This window comes from Engraulis encrasicolus, chromosome 16 (assembly GCF_034702125.1).
Source record: "Engraulis encrasicolus isolate BLACKSEA-1 chromosome 16, IST_EnEncr_1.0, whole genome shotgun sequence".
Classification (NCBI taxonomy): Eukaryota; Metazoa; Chordata; class Actinopteri; order Clupeiformes; family Engraulidae; genus Engraulis; species Engraulis encrasicolus.
Genome location: NC_085872.1, coordinates 36,258,550 through 36,274,277, shown reverse-complemented (window position 1 = coordinate 36,274,277; position 15,728 = coordinate 36,258,550). Strand labels below are relative to the sequence as shown.

At 43.1% G+C, this 15,728-nt stretch overlaps 1 protein-coding gene and 2 non-coding genes across 7 annotated transcripts; all 3 read right to left on the bottom strand.

Moving 5' to 3' along the window:
• Nucleotides 1–317: 317 nt before the first annotated feature.
• Nucleotides 318–12,534, bottom strand: puf60a (poly-U binding splicing factor a). 5 transcript variants are annotated; one of them, XM_063219527.1, is made up of 15 exons: nt 12,427–12,534; nt 11,213–11,302; nt 10,039–10,146; nt 9,346–9,441; nt 8,326–8,415; nt 8,172–8,222; nt 7,403–7,564; nt 6,486–6,578; nt 6,166–6,379; nt 5,214–5,404; nt 4,839–4,895; nt 3,296–3,401; nt 2,554–2,625; nt 970–1,241; nt 318–858 (listed from the first exon to the last, which is right to left on the bottom strand). In XM_063219527.1, exons 4-15 carry the CDS (start codon nt 9,421–9,423, stop codon nt 559–561), a joined length of 1,686 nt encoding a protein of 561 aa, XP_063075597.1. In that variant the 5' UTR covers nt 9,424–9,441; nt 10,039–10,146; nt 11,213–11,302; nt 12,427–12,534; the 3' UTR covers nt 318–558. The 5 variants fall into 5 exon arrangements, with proteins under 5 accessions (XP_063075597.1, XP_063075595.1, XP_063075596.1 ...); XM_063219525.1 differs by lacking the exon at nt 10,039–10,146; XM_063219526.1 differs by lacking the exon at nt 10,039–10,146 and having other exon boundaries at nt 12,397–12,467.
• LOC134466687 (small nucleolar RNA SNORA57) lies at nt 6,783–6,919 on the bottom strand. The gene has a single exon (XR_010038388.1). It is a non-coding gene; the product is annotated as a small nucleolar RNA SNORA57 (small nucleolar RNA).
• Nucleotides 8,569–8,699, bottom strand: LOC134466688 (small nucleolar RNA SNORA57). The gene has a single exon (XR_010038389.1). It is a non-coding gene; the product is annotated as a small nucleolar RNA SNORA57 (small nucleolar RNA).
• Nucleotides 12,535–15,728: the final 3,194 nt, after the last annotated feature.

Sequence of the window (15,728 nt, the reverse complement as noted above, 5' to 3'; positions counted from 1 at the left end):
CACTGGGAGACCAATCAGTGGAATAGGATCAGTTAAATAACATTCAAATGTCGACTCAAACTAACCACCATACCATACAACACTACCAATAAAGAGGCTTTTGAAAAAGCAACTGATTAAAAAAAATGACTGCTGTACCAGAGGTTACGTCACAAAAACGTTTGTTCCCATTGAGCATTGGTTTAAATGGGATGTTCATCATTCTTTTAAAACGCATGACCCTTTTTGTTCTTTCTGCAGTGATAGTCAAGACTGGCATATATAATGTACTTGATTGAGAAGCAAAACATTTGAAAATGTATTCCACAAAGAGAGCATTCATATTTGAAGACTTTATTGTTCCTTGCCATCTAAAAGCTATAACAGAAGTCCCGTGAAACAACTCTTGTCAGCTTTCATGTTTGGATCATTAATTACATTAATATGAACATTGATATAAAATAATTACAAGTTAAAAAGTCAAAGTCAGCACTGCTGGCAGAGCAGTGCCCAGATAGCCGCACTGATTTAGCAGAGGAGGGGCGAGGGCCTGTCGAAGGAAGGGCAGGCTCGCACAGTCTATGCAGAGAGATCGCTGTTGTCAAAACGTTCTTGGTCGTAAACCTCTGCGATTACTTTGCGACCTCCAAACCAGCGGTTGTTGAGCGACGAGATGGCCTTGGTCATCTCTGCCGCTTCAGAGAACTCCACGAAAATCTTGACAATGACCTCTGCGTCCTCCTCTTCGCCCTGCTTCTCCTGGTAAATGATGACTCTGTTCACGTTGCCAAACTTCCCACACTCCTCCGTGACCTCTCCCTCGAGGTCGTCGTCGATGTCTTCCGGGCCCACCATGTTCCGAAGCACCATGACCGTAGACTGTACACCAAAGAAGAGGACATTCAAATTAATGCTATATTCGGGGACAGACCTTTTGCACAGAAGCTCTTGCAATGAAGCAGTACATAAGGTAACACTTTTCCCACCCACCTCTTGTTTCCGGAGTAGTTTCTGCATGACCATGTGTCGGGCGCTGCTGCCAGAGATGCTCATGTGCTCCTGCTCACTCAGCATCTCCTGGGCCGTGCCGTCCAGGGACGCCTCCTCCTCCTCCTGGACCTCTTGTGCTGCTGCTGCTGCAGCTGCTGCTGCTGCAGCGGCCGCCGCCACCACCGTACCAGGGCCGGGCGGCGAGGACAGCACCGGGTTCACCAGGCCTACCTGGGGGACGCCCGGCATGGCCGGCCGTGCCGGTGTCACCCCTGAGGGACAGAGCAAGGAGTCCAGATTCAGTTAGCACAGGCAGCACAGGCTCACCGCTAAGGGAGCCTGCCAACTGCTGGAAAAGCCCCATGGGTCACATGAGACTTTTGGCCAGACAGCAGGCTGTTAAAAACAAGGGGATAAGGGTGGGGAGGAACCCCTTACAGATTATTGTTATCAAACAAAATGGACAGTAGGGGTATAGATCAGCCTTAAGGTGCTTGCGTGTGACCAGTCTTAGGGTCAGCTGCAAGCATACTCCATCATCAACCCAAAGATCCTCTTGGCTTTTCTTACCAGAAGAAAGATATCTTTTTAAAAAAAGAAAAAAAGACGTTTCAAGCCAAATGAAGTGCTTTAGAGTGAATAAAGCCATAATATGTAAAAGTGGGGCACATTTAAATATGCGGTTAAAACCCATTATACACATATATACAGCACCACTCTCACCTGTCAAGAGTTACACTTAACGCCGGTCAGAGAAGGACAAGGAAAATGAAAAGTGGAAACGGAAAATGTTTATCATGTGAACACTAGGAGTGTGAATGTGGTGAAGGGATGATTTCTTAAAATGCTTCAATAAAACCCAACCACCCACCCCCCAGAAAAACATTAATTCATCATTCCTCGCCATCTGGATGCTCAAATCGATGAATGTCAAAAAACCCAACTCCACAAAACACACAGGATCTGAGACTCACTGGCCGATAGGAATGAGAGATTTGTTTATGAGGGGAGGGGCTAGTGAGAGTCCTCTTCACACTTGGTTGGTCAGTGTGCAGCAAAGGGGAGGGGTTAAGAGGCCACAGTCAGGGCGATTGTGGGTGGAAAAAAAGGGAGGGGAAGAGAGAAGACAGAGAAAAGGGAGAGAGAAAAAGAGACAAGGAGAAAAGAGAAAATAAACGAGAAATCTATTAGTGGACAGTTTCCACGACAGGCCATGTGCATGTATGAATTGAGGACATAAAAAGCAACCTGGGGGAAAGTTCACACAAAAAGGTTCACAGACCAACTCGACTAAGGGAAATGAGAATTTGCAGTGTTGCTTCAAACCAAAACAAAAACACACACACACACACACACACACACACACACACACACACACACACACACACGCACCCACTGTGCAATAAGACTACCATGGCACTTGCAATAGCAAACAAGCTAGGAATGGGCAGATTCGAGGTGTTGCATACTCAAAGTACAACAGACCTCTTCACAGTGGCTAGTTATAACTTTGTGGCAATGCACCAATCCAATGCATGAAAAAAAAGAAGCAAAAAGGTGGCCAAGTACCAATTTAACACTAACCCTTATAGCAGTGGTCTCCAAATGGCGGCCCGTGGGCCACATCCAGCCCGGGCACTGCAAACATTTGGCCCGCTATGAAATTGGAACAAATGAAAACATATAATACACATAACATGTATGTGTGCTACCTGTGGCCATACGAGTGGATGGATTAATTTGGCCCTCAGCCTAATTAGCGCTACATAATTTGTACCTTGGGTGCAAATAATTCGAGACCAAACCCTTATAGTATGGGCGCATTCCTAGAGTGGCTGTTGCATACAAAAGTAAAGCATGCAGCAAAATGATTTAACCGAGCTTATACAACGTCTTTTGTTTGCCTGCATTAAGATTTCTGGTCAGTGTTCAAAGATCAGACATTACCTGAATTTGAAATTAAAATTAAATTAAAAAAACAAAAACATGGCAATACAAACCTTTAAAGACAGGGCTACACACATGGAACCACAACTTGTATGTACAAACCTACCTGCCGTGTACGCAAGTCTACACGTGACATTACACCTTACAACATCATGCAGTGAGCATGCAACTCTGTAGCCTTTCCTGAATCCTCGGACATAACCCTATGGAGGATCCTCGACTGACGGTGGCGCAAAACATCCCGACGGCAACTTAAACTGAGGAAGGTTCTTGGGTCGGCAACAGAGGTACCCCCACAACTCAAGTCGCACCTCTACTACCACCATCCCCCGTAAACCTCCACCCTACCCTGCCTCTCTCCACGTCCTTCCCTTCATACCTGTGATGACTCCCGGAGCTTGCGCAGCCATGACTGCTTGCGGCAGGGCGATGCCTGTGGCCGCGCCACTCATCGCCCCCAGGATCTGAGCTCCCGCCACAGCTTCCTGTAGGGAAAGACCGGGACATAAGGGAACACCGCCTGGACAGTGCCCGTTAACCAGGACACAGAAGACATGCACCCACGCCGCCAGCCACGCACACAGACACACGCACACGCCCACGCACGCACACAAATGACAGAGGTGAGAAGGGACGAAACTGGGCATGGAGCACATAGAGAGGAGGACAGCGGGCCAGCTGCATAAAATAAAAGAGAAATTCTGGGGGTTTGTCCCCTTCTTACAGGTGGTTTTAACACCACTTGAAACAACTACTGGTCTTTGGGCCAAAAGATCATTAACAGTCAGCTGTGTTGAGGATGATTCAGTTTCCTGCAATGAGATCTGCACCACTGACTACTTCACTGACTTGAGAGACCAACAACACGGGCTTGATTGCAACCCCATGATGTCGCTTTTACATTAACGTTATAGAAGAGAAGTTATTTGTGGCAACAAAGGACATTTTTACTTTTAAAGATTTGTGTAATTTCTAAGTGCTCACTAGTGTTTTTTTTTAAATAAATTACTTGACATGCAAAGTCGGCACAACACAATATTATCAAAAACTATTACAAATTATATAGGTCTTCTCAAAATAATTTCTTTAAAAAGGTTATCGTTGATGATGCCATCAAATACATAATTTAGTATATGCAGCCAGCCCTAAGAGGGAAAAAACACAGGAGGACAAGACAAACATAAACTGTTCTCTTTCTGATAATGTCATCTGTGATGACTATGTACTCAAATGTTCACGTTATATTAAACGTTACATTACAATGGGTTGATTGCAACTTATTCATTGGATGATTTTTTCCCCCCCTGTGTATTCAGCACACTGCATACTGTGTGAAATAATAAAATAAAGAGGATAGTGTAAGTTATCACTAGCTCTCTATGATTACAGAGTAGATACAGTATAGCAATAAAATGAATTAAGGAACTCAAATACGTTGAGAAAGCAGTCACACAATTTAAGTGTGAAACTGCAGATATTGAAAACATTGAGTGGTATGCATGTCTACTCATTTCAACATCAACCTGGCCTTGGAGCACAGCACACACATATTATACTGAAATTGTTTCTCATTTTTTTTTCTTAAGGGATGTGCTGCTATGGAATAAAATAATTCAAGGCCCAAGAAACTAAAAAATGCGTTCAATTATGAGACGAAACAGCTTTAACATACATGGATCTACATGGGTCATCTTATGTGGTTCTACATATTAGCCAAGACAGAACAGCAACTATAACATCCAGAAATTTCCTGACAGTTAACATTTTGCTAACCCACAAAATATTTTAAAGACAAATCAACGTTACTTTTGAAAGTAATTAAACACGAGGGCCTGAAGACAAGTCCCTCCCAACACTTAAAATGTCTACACAAAACAAAAAGGCACCAGCGTGCTTGTAACAGAATTTCCTGAAGGATTTACCAGGCAGTGTAGGAAGTCTTCTGTCCGATTCTCCGGGTGGGACAGATTCCATGCCATCTGTTTTTGGAGTTTACACGCTATGTTAACTTTCTGCATGTAAAAGTCTCCTTCTCAAATAAGTCAAACTGAGTCATCATGTCATCAAATGCCTATTCTGACTCAGAGGACCCCAACTAAATAAATAAAAGGGAAAAAAAAACTTTGCTCTCTTTCCATCATCTTGTATCTGATGTGGCCTAATTAAGCTGATTTATCACACACCCTTACTGTAACAAGGCTCTAGTGCAGAGCCAAGAGAAAGCAGCTGATCACTCACTCACTCACTCACACCTGACTAAGAAATAATATTTTGTGAAAGGAGTCAAACTGGCTTACCTGGGCGGTAATTTTGGCGGTTGCGGCTGCAGCCGCTACAGCAGCCGCTGGGGGAAGGCCGCCTGGCTGCTGATTGGTCATAAGCGGCATGGGCGGCGTCACCGCCTTGCCCACCCGCAGGTACTGGCCGCCAAGGTCAAACAAGTTCATAGAGGTCACAGCATCTGCCGACGACTGTGGCTTGTCGTATTCTGGAATTGAGGAAGCATAAGAGTATGAGAGGCGCGTTCGGGAGCTTCACGTTACAGGCATCCAGTTCTCATACCTAATGAATTATGACACTTAAGTGCTGCTATTGCCATCTCAGAATGCTCCATTATTATTTTTTTACTTCAGCCGTTTGAATGTAAATTTAAAAAAGTGCATTTCAGAATTGTTCCGTAGGGGGGCAATAAACTGTATTCGGGAATTCACGTTCCTTTCATGGCTTGAGTAAAGGCAGGTGACTAGACAAATGGGTAGATAATTATGCCCCAAGCTTTAGGACAAAAACATAATGGAGATATACACACTTCAAAGCATTTATCATAAAACTTCAGCAAGTGGTTCAACCGCAACTTCATAAAATCAAAAGGCTGAAGTATAAAGGGAACAGATGCAAAGAGGAACACACATCTGCAACATGTTTCCAAATTAACATCATCAACAGGCACAGCAGCAGTAATGCAGTAATTCCTGCAAGCTCTTCAATTACTCAGACCAATAAAACTCATTTCAGCATTTCAGCACTCAAAAAGCATTTCAGATGTTCATTCATACGTTGAAGTACACAAGTTCTCCTCCTAATTTAGATCTCTACAATGAGCTTTTTGGGAATCCTGACCACAAGAGAGAAAGGCAAAAATGTCACACTAAAAGAGAAATGCCCAAGATTTACATAAAGTTATGACCCTTCAAAAGGTTCTTCACAATACATGGTTATAATTTTAAAAGGTTTTTCAAAACACCTTACCTATGAACCCATAACCTTTGTGTTTCCCTGTTGTGGGATCCCGTGCTAATTGACATGATTTGATTTTTCCGAAGGCCTCAAAGACACTTTTGATGTCGTCGTCTGACAGGTCGGGGTGGACAGAGGCCACGTAGATTCTGTTGAAGGCCCGCGCCTCTTCTGCTAGCTGGTCAATTATCGGCTGCGCCTGACCAATATTGCTTGGCCGTCCAACCTGCATTAAGAACACAACAATGAGAAGGAAAGCATGGGATGTACAAAACATGCATTATGCTGAAATCTGACTCACGAAGAAAAATAGGGAGATGGCCCAAACTTACTTTAATGTTTCTGCCACCAAGCAAGACTGAGTTCATTTGTTCCAAGGACAACTGCGCTGCCTCAGGCATTTCATACTCCACAAATGCAAAACCCTGTGTGATAGAAACAGCAAGTCAGAAAGTCATCTTTAGGGGGGCTTTTTTTGCCTTCATTGAATAAGACCGTTAAAGAGTACAGAGGAAAGTAATGGGAGCGACAGACAGGGAAGGACCTCATGCCGGAATGGAACCCAGGTCCCTAGCCTAACAGTAAAATCATCTCCATTTCCTCTCTCAAAAATGCTCATTTCATTTAGGTCATGTCGCAGTGATTGAGGATAGAACCAGCAGACAATAAACACACTGGTACCGAAGACATAGCACTGACACTCCTCTGCCTCCGTACATTACACACACTCGTATGGAAGAAACAAGTCTGCGCCAAGAAATGGAGGGGCCACTGAATATTATCAAACTTTGCCTCTGCCAACAGATGTTTTATTGTCATTTCAACATCTATACTTTTAGATTAATCAGGGAATGTATGTGATGAGTTCCAAGATCTACGACCTACTGGGTTCATTTCCAGCATACCTGCCCGGTTGCAGTGTGCAAAAAAGTTCACTTTACCAATTCACTGACTAATAAGGTGCTGAATACACGCATGTGGATATTTTTTAAATGTGGATCGGATATATATCTATCCGTTTACGTGAAAACACAACATGTGGATAAAAACAAAAATTGGGACAGGTGCACATTGGGACAGGTGCACATTGTGACAGGTGCGTTTTAACCCCCTAAAATAGATTATTTTCTAAATCAGAGTTTTAAAATACACATTCTAAAATTCTAGGTGTAAACAAGAAGCAAACACCAATGCGTTTTCAAAAATATCTACGTGTGTAAACAGCTTCTAAGCTGAAATAACATCTGACCTTGTGTTTCAATGTAACAGAGTCCCACGACATGTCGATGCTCTTGATGGGACCAAATGGCGCGAAGGCTTGCCGGACGGTGTCTTCACCCAGCTCGTAGTAGATGGAGCCCACATAGACTCGACACATGATGGCCAGGGCCCGCTGCCGCTGTGCTGCCACCTTTACGACATAAAAGAAAGAGATAGGAATAGAAGAAAATCAGAGCGGGAAAGGAGAGAAAGAAACAAGAAAAAACAACTCAGTGGCATCACTAAGCAATCCCTCCAGCCCAGAAGCACATTATTGTCACCTGTCTGCTGCCTGAAGATTGTTCACTAGTGTCAGGGCACACAAACTACCATGTATGTACCCCCTTCACAGTTATGCTATGCTAATAATGCTTCATAAGACCCTTTATTACAGTCACTCTGTTAAATACCATACAAAGTAGCAGCCAGTATGAGTACCAGTATGTACCAGTATGAGTACAATTTTCATTTTTCATCTCAAGAGTGTCATCAAAAAAGCCGGGAGTCAAAGGCACTCTTCATACCCTGAAGAGGGCACTGCACCGTTGCGCATGGGTGCCTGCCCTGACCGTGGTTTTAACTAAAAAATAACCATGTTTAAATAAAGGCTTTTTACATTTTTTAATAAGAGGAGTGCCTTGGACTCCCTCCTTTTAGATGACACCTTGTTTTTTTCCCCACACCAAAGAGCACTTTCAAGATCTTTTTCTACAATTCCCAAGTACTTTGAGATGAATCGAAGTGACAGAAAAACTCACCGACTGCAATGGTGAAAGTTGATCCCCAAAGCCCATGGACATCGAGGCCATCTGAAACAAAGAACAAGTTTCTTACTTCATGGACACATGTGAAATGTTTGCATGAAAACACCACGAGTGAGAATTGATAAACATGAGTGAGACGCATCTTCACCTGAATGTTGTTTATTGTTTGTTGTTGTTGGGCAATGGTCTGTTTGACCATGACACTCTTTATACTCTGCTCCATGGCATACTTTTTCGCCTGAAATCAGCCACAAACACAACAAACACAAACATAGACACACACACAATAATATAATGTGGAATGAAGTAGTCAACCTTTAAAATGATCATTCACAGATTAATCACAGATTAATTAATTAACAGATTAATTAAGCAAATGTTTCTCGTGAATTTGTGTCCCGGGATTTGAGAATAGTACCAGCAGATTGACCATGCTGGTACTGAAGGCAGTCTCGGCTTTACTCTACCTCCGTGGACGACAGAAGCAGGCACTGAAGACCCGCTCCTGTCGGTAGATGGAGGCTGCTAACACACGACTTGCAAGGATGTCATCTGGAACTGACACACTTGGTCTTGGGGCTAAGATGTAACCATTTCTACAACTAAACGTTATCAGTAATACTTGTGCAGAACAAGAATAAAATGAACAGGTACATAAAACAAGGGGTGTTGGGGAAAAAAACTAAATCCAGCTTACTTTGCAATAATACATTTTAAACTCTAACTATAAATTAATGCAAACATGCACACAGTTTCATCCGTTAATATGCTTCGATCACAATGTGTGCACGCACGGCTGAGCTGCCATGTGTACATCTGGAGTGAGTCTTAATATGTGACCTTGCCTCCTCCACTTGCGCTTGTCTCCTCGCCCCGCCTCCTGGCCCCTCCTCCGTGGAGAAAACGATAAAGTTTCCCAGCTGTCAGCCTAGCCACAACAACTTTTGAGGGACTGTTTTTCATTCACCATAACAATTGCAAACGAGAAGACTCTACAATTGAGCTTTTGCAAGATATTGAAATATAATGCTGTTGTCAGTGATGTAATCATGACGAGAAGCGAGTGGAGGAGGCAAGGTCCCATATTAAGATGCACTCCTGGCGTCACTGACAAAAATCAAACAACTTAGTGAGCAAAGCTGTCTGCTCCTTCCTGCCCAGCACTCACCTTCTGCAGCGCCTCCTGTTGCTCGGGAGTGAGAGGCGGCAGGCCGAGTTTCGAGCCGGTGCTCTGTCCATTCTCCATCGTCAGAGTCTGGACGCCCTGCACACACACACGAGCCACGAAGGTGAGGAAAAGACCAAACATCACTTAATCTGCAAAGCGCCCCATGAAACATGGACCAACCTACCTACACAATGTAATGGAACATTCATAGGCTGAGAAAACTCCAGTCATTCTTTTTTTTTTTTTTTACTTTGATTTGGTGTAAGAATTAGATGCATTGCATGCAGATGCTCTATAGAGTAATGACATACATTCTAGAAGTGATTGAATTAGATGGAGCTTGCTCGGAAGTAATTCACACATGGAATAATGTTTCATTATTAGAAACAGGCTAGCAAAGGAGCCCATCAAGTTCTTTAACTGAATGTATGGGGAGGTGAAAAAAAACAAAACCAAATGTTAAAACAGTCTTCTATTTCACAACAGCCCAAAAATTAAGGGTATAAGAGATCAGGAAGAGGACAAGAGGCATCCATGCAGATAAGCACATGGTTTAAAGTCACTTCCTGGAAAAGAAAATTCACTTGTCCGTACGCTAAAGTAACTTGTCCCTTAAAAGTGTTTTTTTCCCTAGAGAATGTTCAGCAAATTAAGTCCCCTTATTGATTACTACACAGAAGAAAGCTGAAGTACCTTTGTTCATATGAACTCCAGAGTGCTGCACTGCCCTCCTTAAGGAGGTTTGAACCCAAATAGTGCTGCCATTGGCTTTGGAAATATAGTACAGTCAAGAGATACGCTCTACAGCACAGACGACACATAGAGAGAAACGACAAAAAAGAAAAAAAGAAAAAGAAAAAACACAAAACCTACTTAGCACAAGAGTCACTGAATACGAACTGCATTAATTTGAAGAAAAAAAAAATCTTGTTTGAGCCAATCAGTCAATTGGATTTGAAAGTTTATGAGACAGACAAAAACATACAAGGCTAAGGATAACAACATTTTATGATATAGACAAAATATGACTAGACAAAATTATGGATGGCACAGCAGAAACCTCATCATAACGAAGTTCTCATCTGCATGGATACAATTTTGAACAAATAGAAACCAAAACACCAGTTGGATGAACACACAATTATAAAACACAATAGATTATACTGAACTTTGTATCCCTTTACATGCATGTTCTATTCACATGAATGTTCTGCTGAAAGGGGCAACTGTGACTGACACAATGTGATTAATGTCTATTGATTAGCACCACAATTCCAATGAGCCATTTCTTCTCCTCTAGTATGAACGTTGTAAAACTAGCTGTTTGAAAAAAAAAAAAAAACCCTCGTCTTGTCTTCAAATTTTGTTACCATCCACTGTCCTTGAGTCACGTACTCGTGTTAATAATGATGCAATAACCACTCAAACTCAATTTAGTACCATGACATTTGTATTGTAAGGCTTCCTTTTGAGCGATTTAAAACATAATAATTTGGAGTGGGTCTTGGACCCTTGTTTTTCGGCACCCTAATGAAATACGACATCGGTTGTTTTGTACACAGCAAAACATGTCTGTGGCAACCCAAAGACAAGAGGAGGGTACAATTAAATTGGCAAATTACAAATACCCCAGGGTAACTGCCCAGGTGTGCTTTACTTCTTGGTAGCTTAGCAAAAAAAGAATGCAGCATGGAGGTGGAACATTTTTCTGTCAAAATAGTTATCCCTTAATATGTGTGCATTCACAACAGAATGTACACTGACGAATAAGGGCGACATCCATGTCTGCACTGAATATGTGAGTATGTTGTACTACCTGACTGTTTAGAGTCAGTGGATTAGAGCGGTGGGAAAGTAAGGCCCTTACCTAGCACCTGCTCTCCGTTGGGGTGTCCTGCTGCACGTTACTTGAGAGAGGATAATAATTACGGAGATCTTTTACAGTTCAAATCAGAGTCTACAGGGGAAGAAAAATCCTTCAGATAAGTTATGAATACAAAGTCACTATTAAAAAAAATAGAGCCACCTTCCACCATTTCATGCACTTTGAAGTACATGTTCCTCTGGTTCAAGGACAGTAATTTAAATTAATGTATTGATGCAAGACCCAAGGTTAATAAAATCAACGGCGAAACAGAAACCGTTCATTGAATGGTTGCATTTTGTTGGGCCAACGACACAGAACATCTGTGAAGCAAATGGTTGTTTCCCGGATCGCTAGCAAGCTAAGGTTAACAATGAGCTATCACGCATTTGTTGACTTCACGCTATTCCTATCTGCTACACACGTACGCATTATGGGAAGCAGCATAAATCGTGTGAAATGTTGAAAGTCAACGTGGACCCCGTAACCAATCACATCATTAGTCTATTTACAAAGTTTTGTTTCGCTGTTCTGTGACAAGCGATGCTGTGTTAGGGCCTCAAAGCCCTGCGTTTACTAGCAAGCCATGTAGCTCAACTTCATACATTGGGTCCGGACTTAGCAAGCGAACACATGCATGCCAAAGAATAGGACGGAAGATAGATTCAGATCTTAAAACGATGGACAAATCCAGCCGACAATCGTTAAATGGCGATGAAAGCAAATAACTCATATGCCTCCTGAGCCTCAAGAGTCTATTTTTCGTCCAAACTGTCCATCTACAATGTTATGACCACTTTTATTAGGTAATTGGCTAGGTGACTCGAAGTGGCTACAACGAGCTAGTGGGCAATATCACCACCATGGAAATGGTTCTCACTTGTGGAAATATGGTTTTAACTTGCAGATCAAAACGGACTTCCCATCTTCATGATGCCCACGTTTAGATACCAATCTTACAATGTATCTAACTGGCCAACGAGCCAGCAATCAACAAAATCCCGCTCTCGCATTTGCAATCTACATTTAGCTAACGATGCACAGCTAGCAAGTTAGCAGATAGTTCCCAGGTTGAGTATGAATGACTAAACCGCATCACAATCACGTGAACTCCGAATTGAAAAGAAAGCGTTTGTTATATCTTATTGCAGTTAATATACACAACAGCAACTTAATTATATGCGTACATGGGGTACTATGAACACGTTTTTATTTACCGCAGACACCGCCACCGCCATGGAGCACACCTTTTCGCATAGGCCAACCCGCTGAATACCACAAATCTTCGCGATAGTTCGATCAACACGAGTAAGACGACGTCTCGCGAGAGCTCCGATACAAGGAGGCTCCTGAAAAGCACTTGCCACAAACGCGACCAATCAGTGAATAACGATGCATTTTTTTTTACCTTGTTTTAGCAAAGAGATCAAGAGTGAGAATAGTGATTTTCTTTCCTCAAAAGTGAGTAGAAGACAGTTTGGACACTTTGTTGGTCACTTTGTCTTGACTTCCATTTGCACACTATAATTGTGTGTGTGTGTGTGTGTGTGTGTCTGTGTGTGTGTGATAGAGAGAGAGAGAGAGAGAGAGAGAGAGAGAGAGAGAGAGAGAGAGAGAGAGAGAGAGAGAGAGAGAGAGAGAGAGAGAGAGAGAGAGAGAGAGAGAGAGAGAGAGAGAGAGAGAAATGCCTTGGCTAAATGTATGTAAGAGTAAGATATATACGTGTATCGTTAATTTATGTGTATTTATGTATGTGTGTATATGCTACTTGCAGGGCTGGATTAACACACAGGCTAGATATGGCTGCAGCCTAGGGCCCCCCACCTGCCACAGGGACCTTGATTTTGCTTGGTTAACACCAGACCTAATCACAAGTGAGATTTTTCAGATCGAAACGATTGTGTAGAGGCAGTATGGGAGTTCCCAGGCAAGCCCTGATTGGCCAAAAGTGAAAAATTTTAGAATTGTGACAAGATGCAATATTGAAAATTGCTCTATTATGTTGAGTACAGTAGGTAATAGGACAGTCAAAAAGATGAGGCGCACACAAGGCTTGCAGGTTCAAAAAGTGTATTGTGGCCGACAAATTAACAAAAGAAGTCAACGGAAAATACTGGAGCTACAAACGTTTCGGACCTAGTCCATTATCAATGTCTCCAGTCGGTCCGAAACGTTTGTAACTCCAAATATTTTCGCTTGACTTCTTTTGTTAATTTGTCGGCCACAATACACTTTTTAAACCTGCTAGTCTTGTGTGCGCCTCATCTTTTTGACTGTCCTAGTATCACTATTTTTGGTGAGCAGTCGCACCAAGCAACAAGCGATCCTAAGTTAAGGCGCAGACGCCAACTTTCTTTGAGTACAGTTGGTAGACATGTCATCCTGAATTCCTAACACATAATTATGACACTGTCTACGTAACTTTCTTGAGAAATTAGCCCTATGGGAGGCCCCACAGTAAACTGTAGGCTAGGGGCCCCAGGCCACCGGCCCTGGCTACTTGACACCTTAATTTCCCCCTGGGGTCTCTACTCTACATCTACCAAAGCAACAGCATTCCCCAAACCTAACTTCTTTGAGGCGAGAGTGGGACACTTCATATCTGGGGCTGAATGTGAATTCAAAACAGGGGTGCATTTCTCAAAAGCATAGTTGTTAGCAGTTAGCAACTTAGTAGTTGCCAATGGGAAATTGCATTGCAAACAACAAAGTAGCTAATGTAGTTAGCAACTACGCTTTCGAGAAATGCATCCCAGGACAGCAGTCATGACAGATACACAACTGATGGTTTTGTACTTTTTTCCCCATAGTAAAAAAAATCACATTACAAATCAGCCAATCCAGCACAATGGAGAGTGTCAGCATCATGGGTGTCGTTCATGGGGGTAAAGTGTGACTGAGTCACCAGGGCCCCATGTATGTAGGGGGCCCACACACAGTCTGACCAAAAATACTGAATCAAACAAAGATATCGCAAACCACGCCCACTCAATGCAAAAGCGTGTGCTCAAGTTGGGTCTCCTAAGGGGGCGTTGTCCCCTACTTCTTCTTCTCTTTTTGAGGTGTTTGCGCAAGACGTGCGCTACCGCCATCTACAGCGCTAAGGGGACTTCATTGATTCTCAACCTCAGGACTCCGAAGGTCTCCTAACCGAAGGTCTCCTAAAGGGGCGTTCACCCTACATAAAGTGGATACCAGAAAGGAAACAAAATGACGCTTCTTGGTTACATCCACTTTCTTTGGTCTGACTTATGTAGATATATGGCTGGAGGGGTCCATTGGAGTTGATTGCACATAGGGCCCACAATTTGCTGCAACGCCCCTGGTCAGCATCATAATGAGTTCAGTCTTCTTCAGTCTTTGGGCAGTCATGGGTAAGCGGTTAGGGCAGGGCTATTCAATTAGAATTTCATCTGGGCCACATTTCAAAAATCAAGAACTTAAGTCAGGCCGCACTTTTTCAGCCATCACTAACACAGTAATGACACTTCAAATCAGTAGTCTACAATCTATTTTTTAACATATTCTTCTGACCTAATACCTAACTACATTGAATGTGATGAATGTACAAGACAAGCAGGAGAATAACAAGAAAATCATGTGTTGTACTGCAGCATCAAAACTGAAATGTATAGTGCTTCAGTTGGGGGGAGTGTCCGGGCCGCATGTGGCCCTCAGGCCGCCAATTGAATAGGCCTGGGTTAGGGTGTCAGACTTGCATCCCAAAGGTCGCCAGTTCGACTCCCGACCCACCAGGTAGGTGGGGGGAGTAATCAACCAATGCTCTCCCCGATCCTCCTTCATGACTGGGGTACCTTGAGCATGGTACCGTCCTGCTGCACTGCTCCCCAGAGGCGCCATTGAGGGCTGTCCCCTTGCACGGGTGAGATAAATGCAATTTTGTTGTGTGCAGTGTTCACTGTGGAGTGCTGTGTCACAATGACAATGGGAGTTTCTCAATGGGCTTTCACTTTCCCAGTCTTAACAACTTTAGCCACCATGATCTTTCTGCCAAGAGCAGGTCTGAGAGTGAAGGTCTGTCTGCTCTGGGGGCAACTGCAAACACCCCTCTGATCCTCATCACTCCAGTACCCTGCAATGTAGTTAATGTAGGGAATAATCACCACAGATATACAAGGTCACCTGTGAGGACTTGTCAAGGTTAGCATGGGGCCGCGCATACTTGTGGCACTGCACAGCTTGGCTAGTTATGGTGAAATATTTGAAATGGGAGATAAAATGAAGAGTCAAAGATGATAATAATCATGAAATGATGATAATAACCTAATCTTATTGAGACCACTCGTCTAACTCTTAAAGGAATAGTCCACCCATTTTTTGATTTTCACATATTTGCAGTTTTTGCAAGTATTAAACATGAATATGCATATGCGATGACAGCGCTTTTGTAGCCATGGCCCCCAGGTTATGGAATGACTTAGCAGGGCTCCGCCCTACTGGTGACCCAACGCCTTCGGCTCAGCTACACACAGTAGGGCCATACTTCTTTACTACATGT

Coding starts and splice junctions, on each gene's coding strand:
- puf60a (XM_063219524.1), bottom strand. CDS start 12,447: ATGGCGGTGGCGGTGTCTGCG. Junction 8,416..9,345: donor AACAGGAGGCGCTGCAGAAG/GTGAGTGCTGGG, acceptor GGCTGATTTCAG/GCGAAAAAGTATGCCATGGA. Junction 3,402..4,838: donor AAGACTTCCTACACTGCCTG/GTAAATCCTTCA, acceptor CTTTCCCTACAG/GAAGCTGTGGCGGGAGCTCA.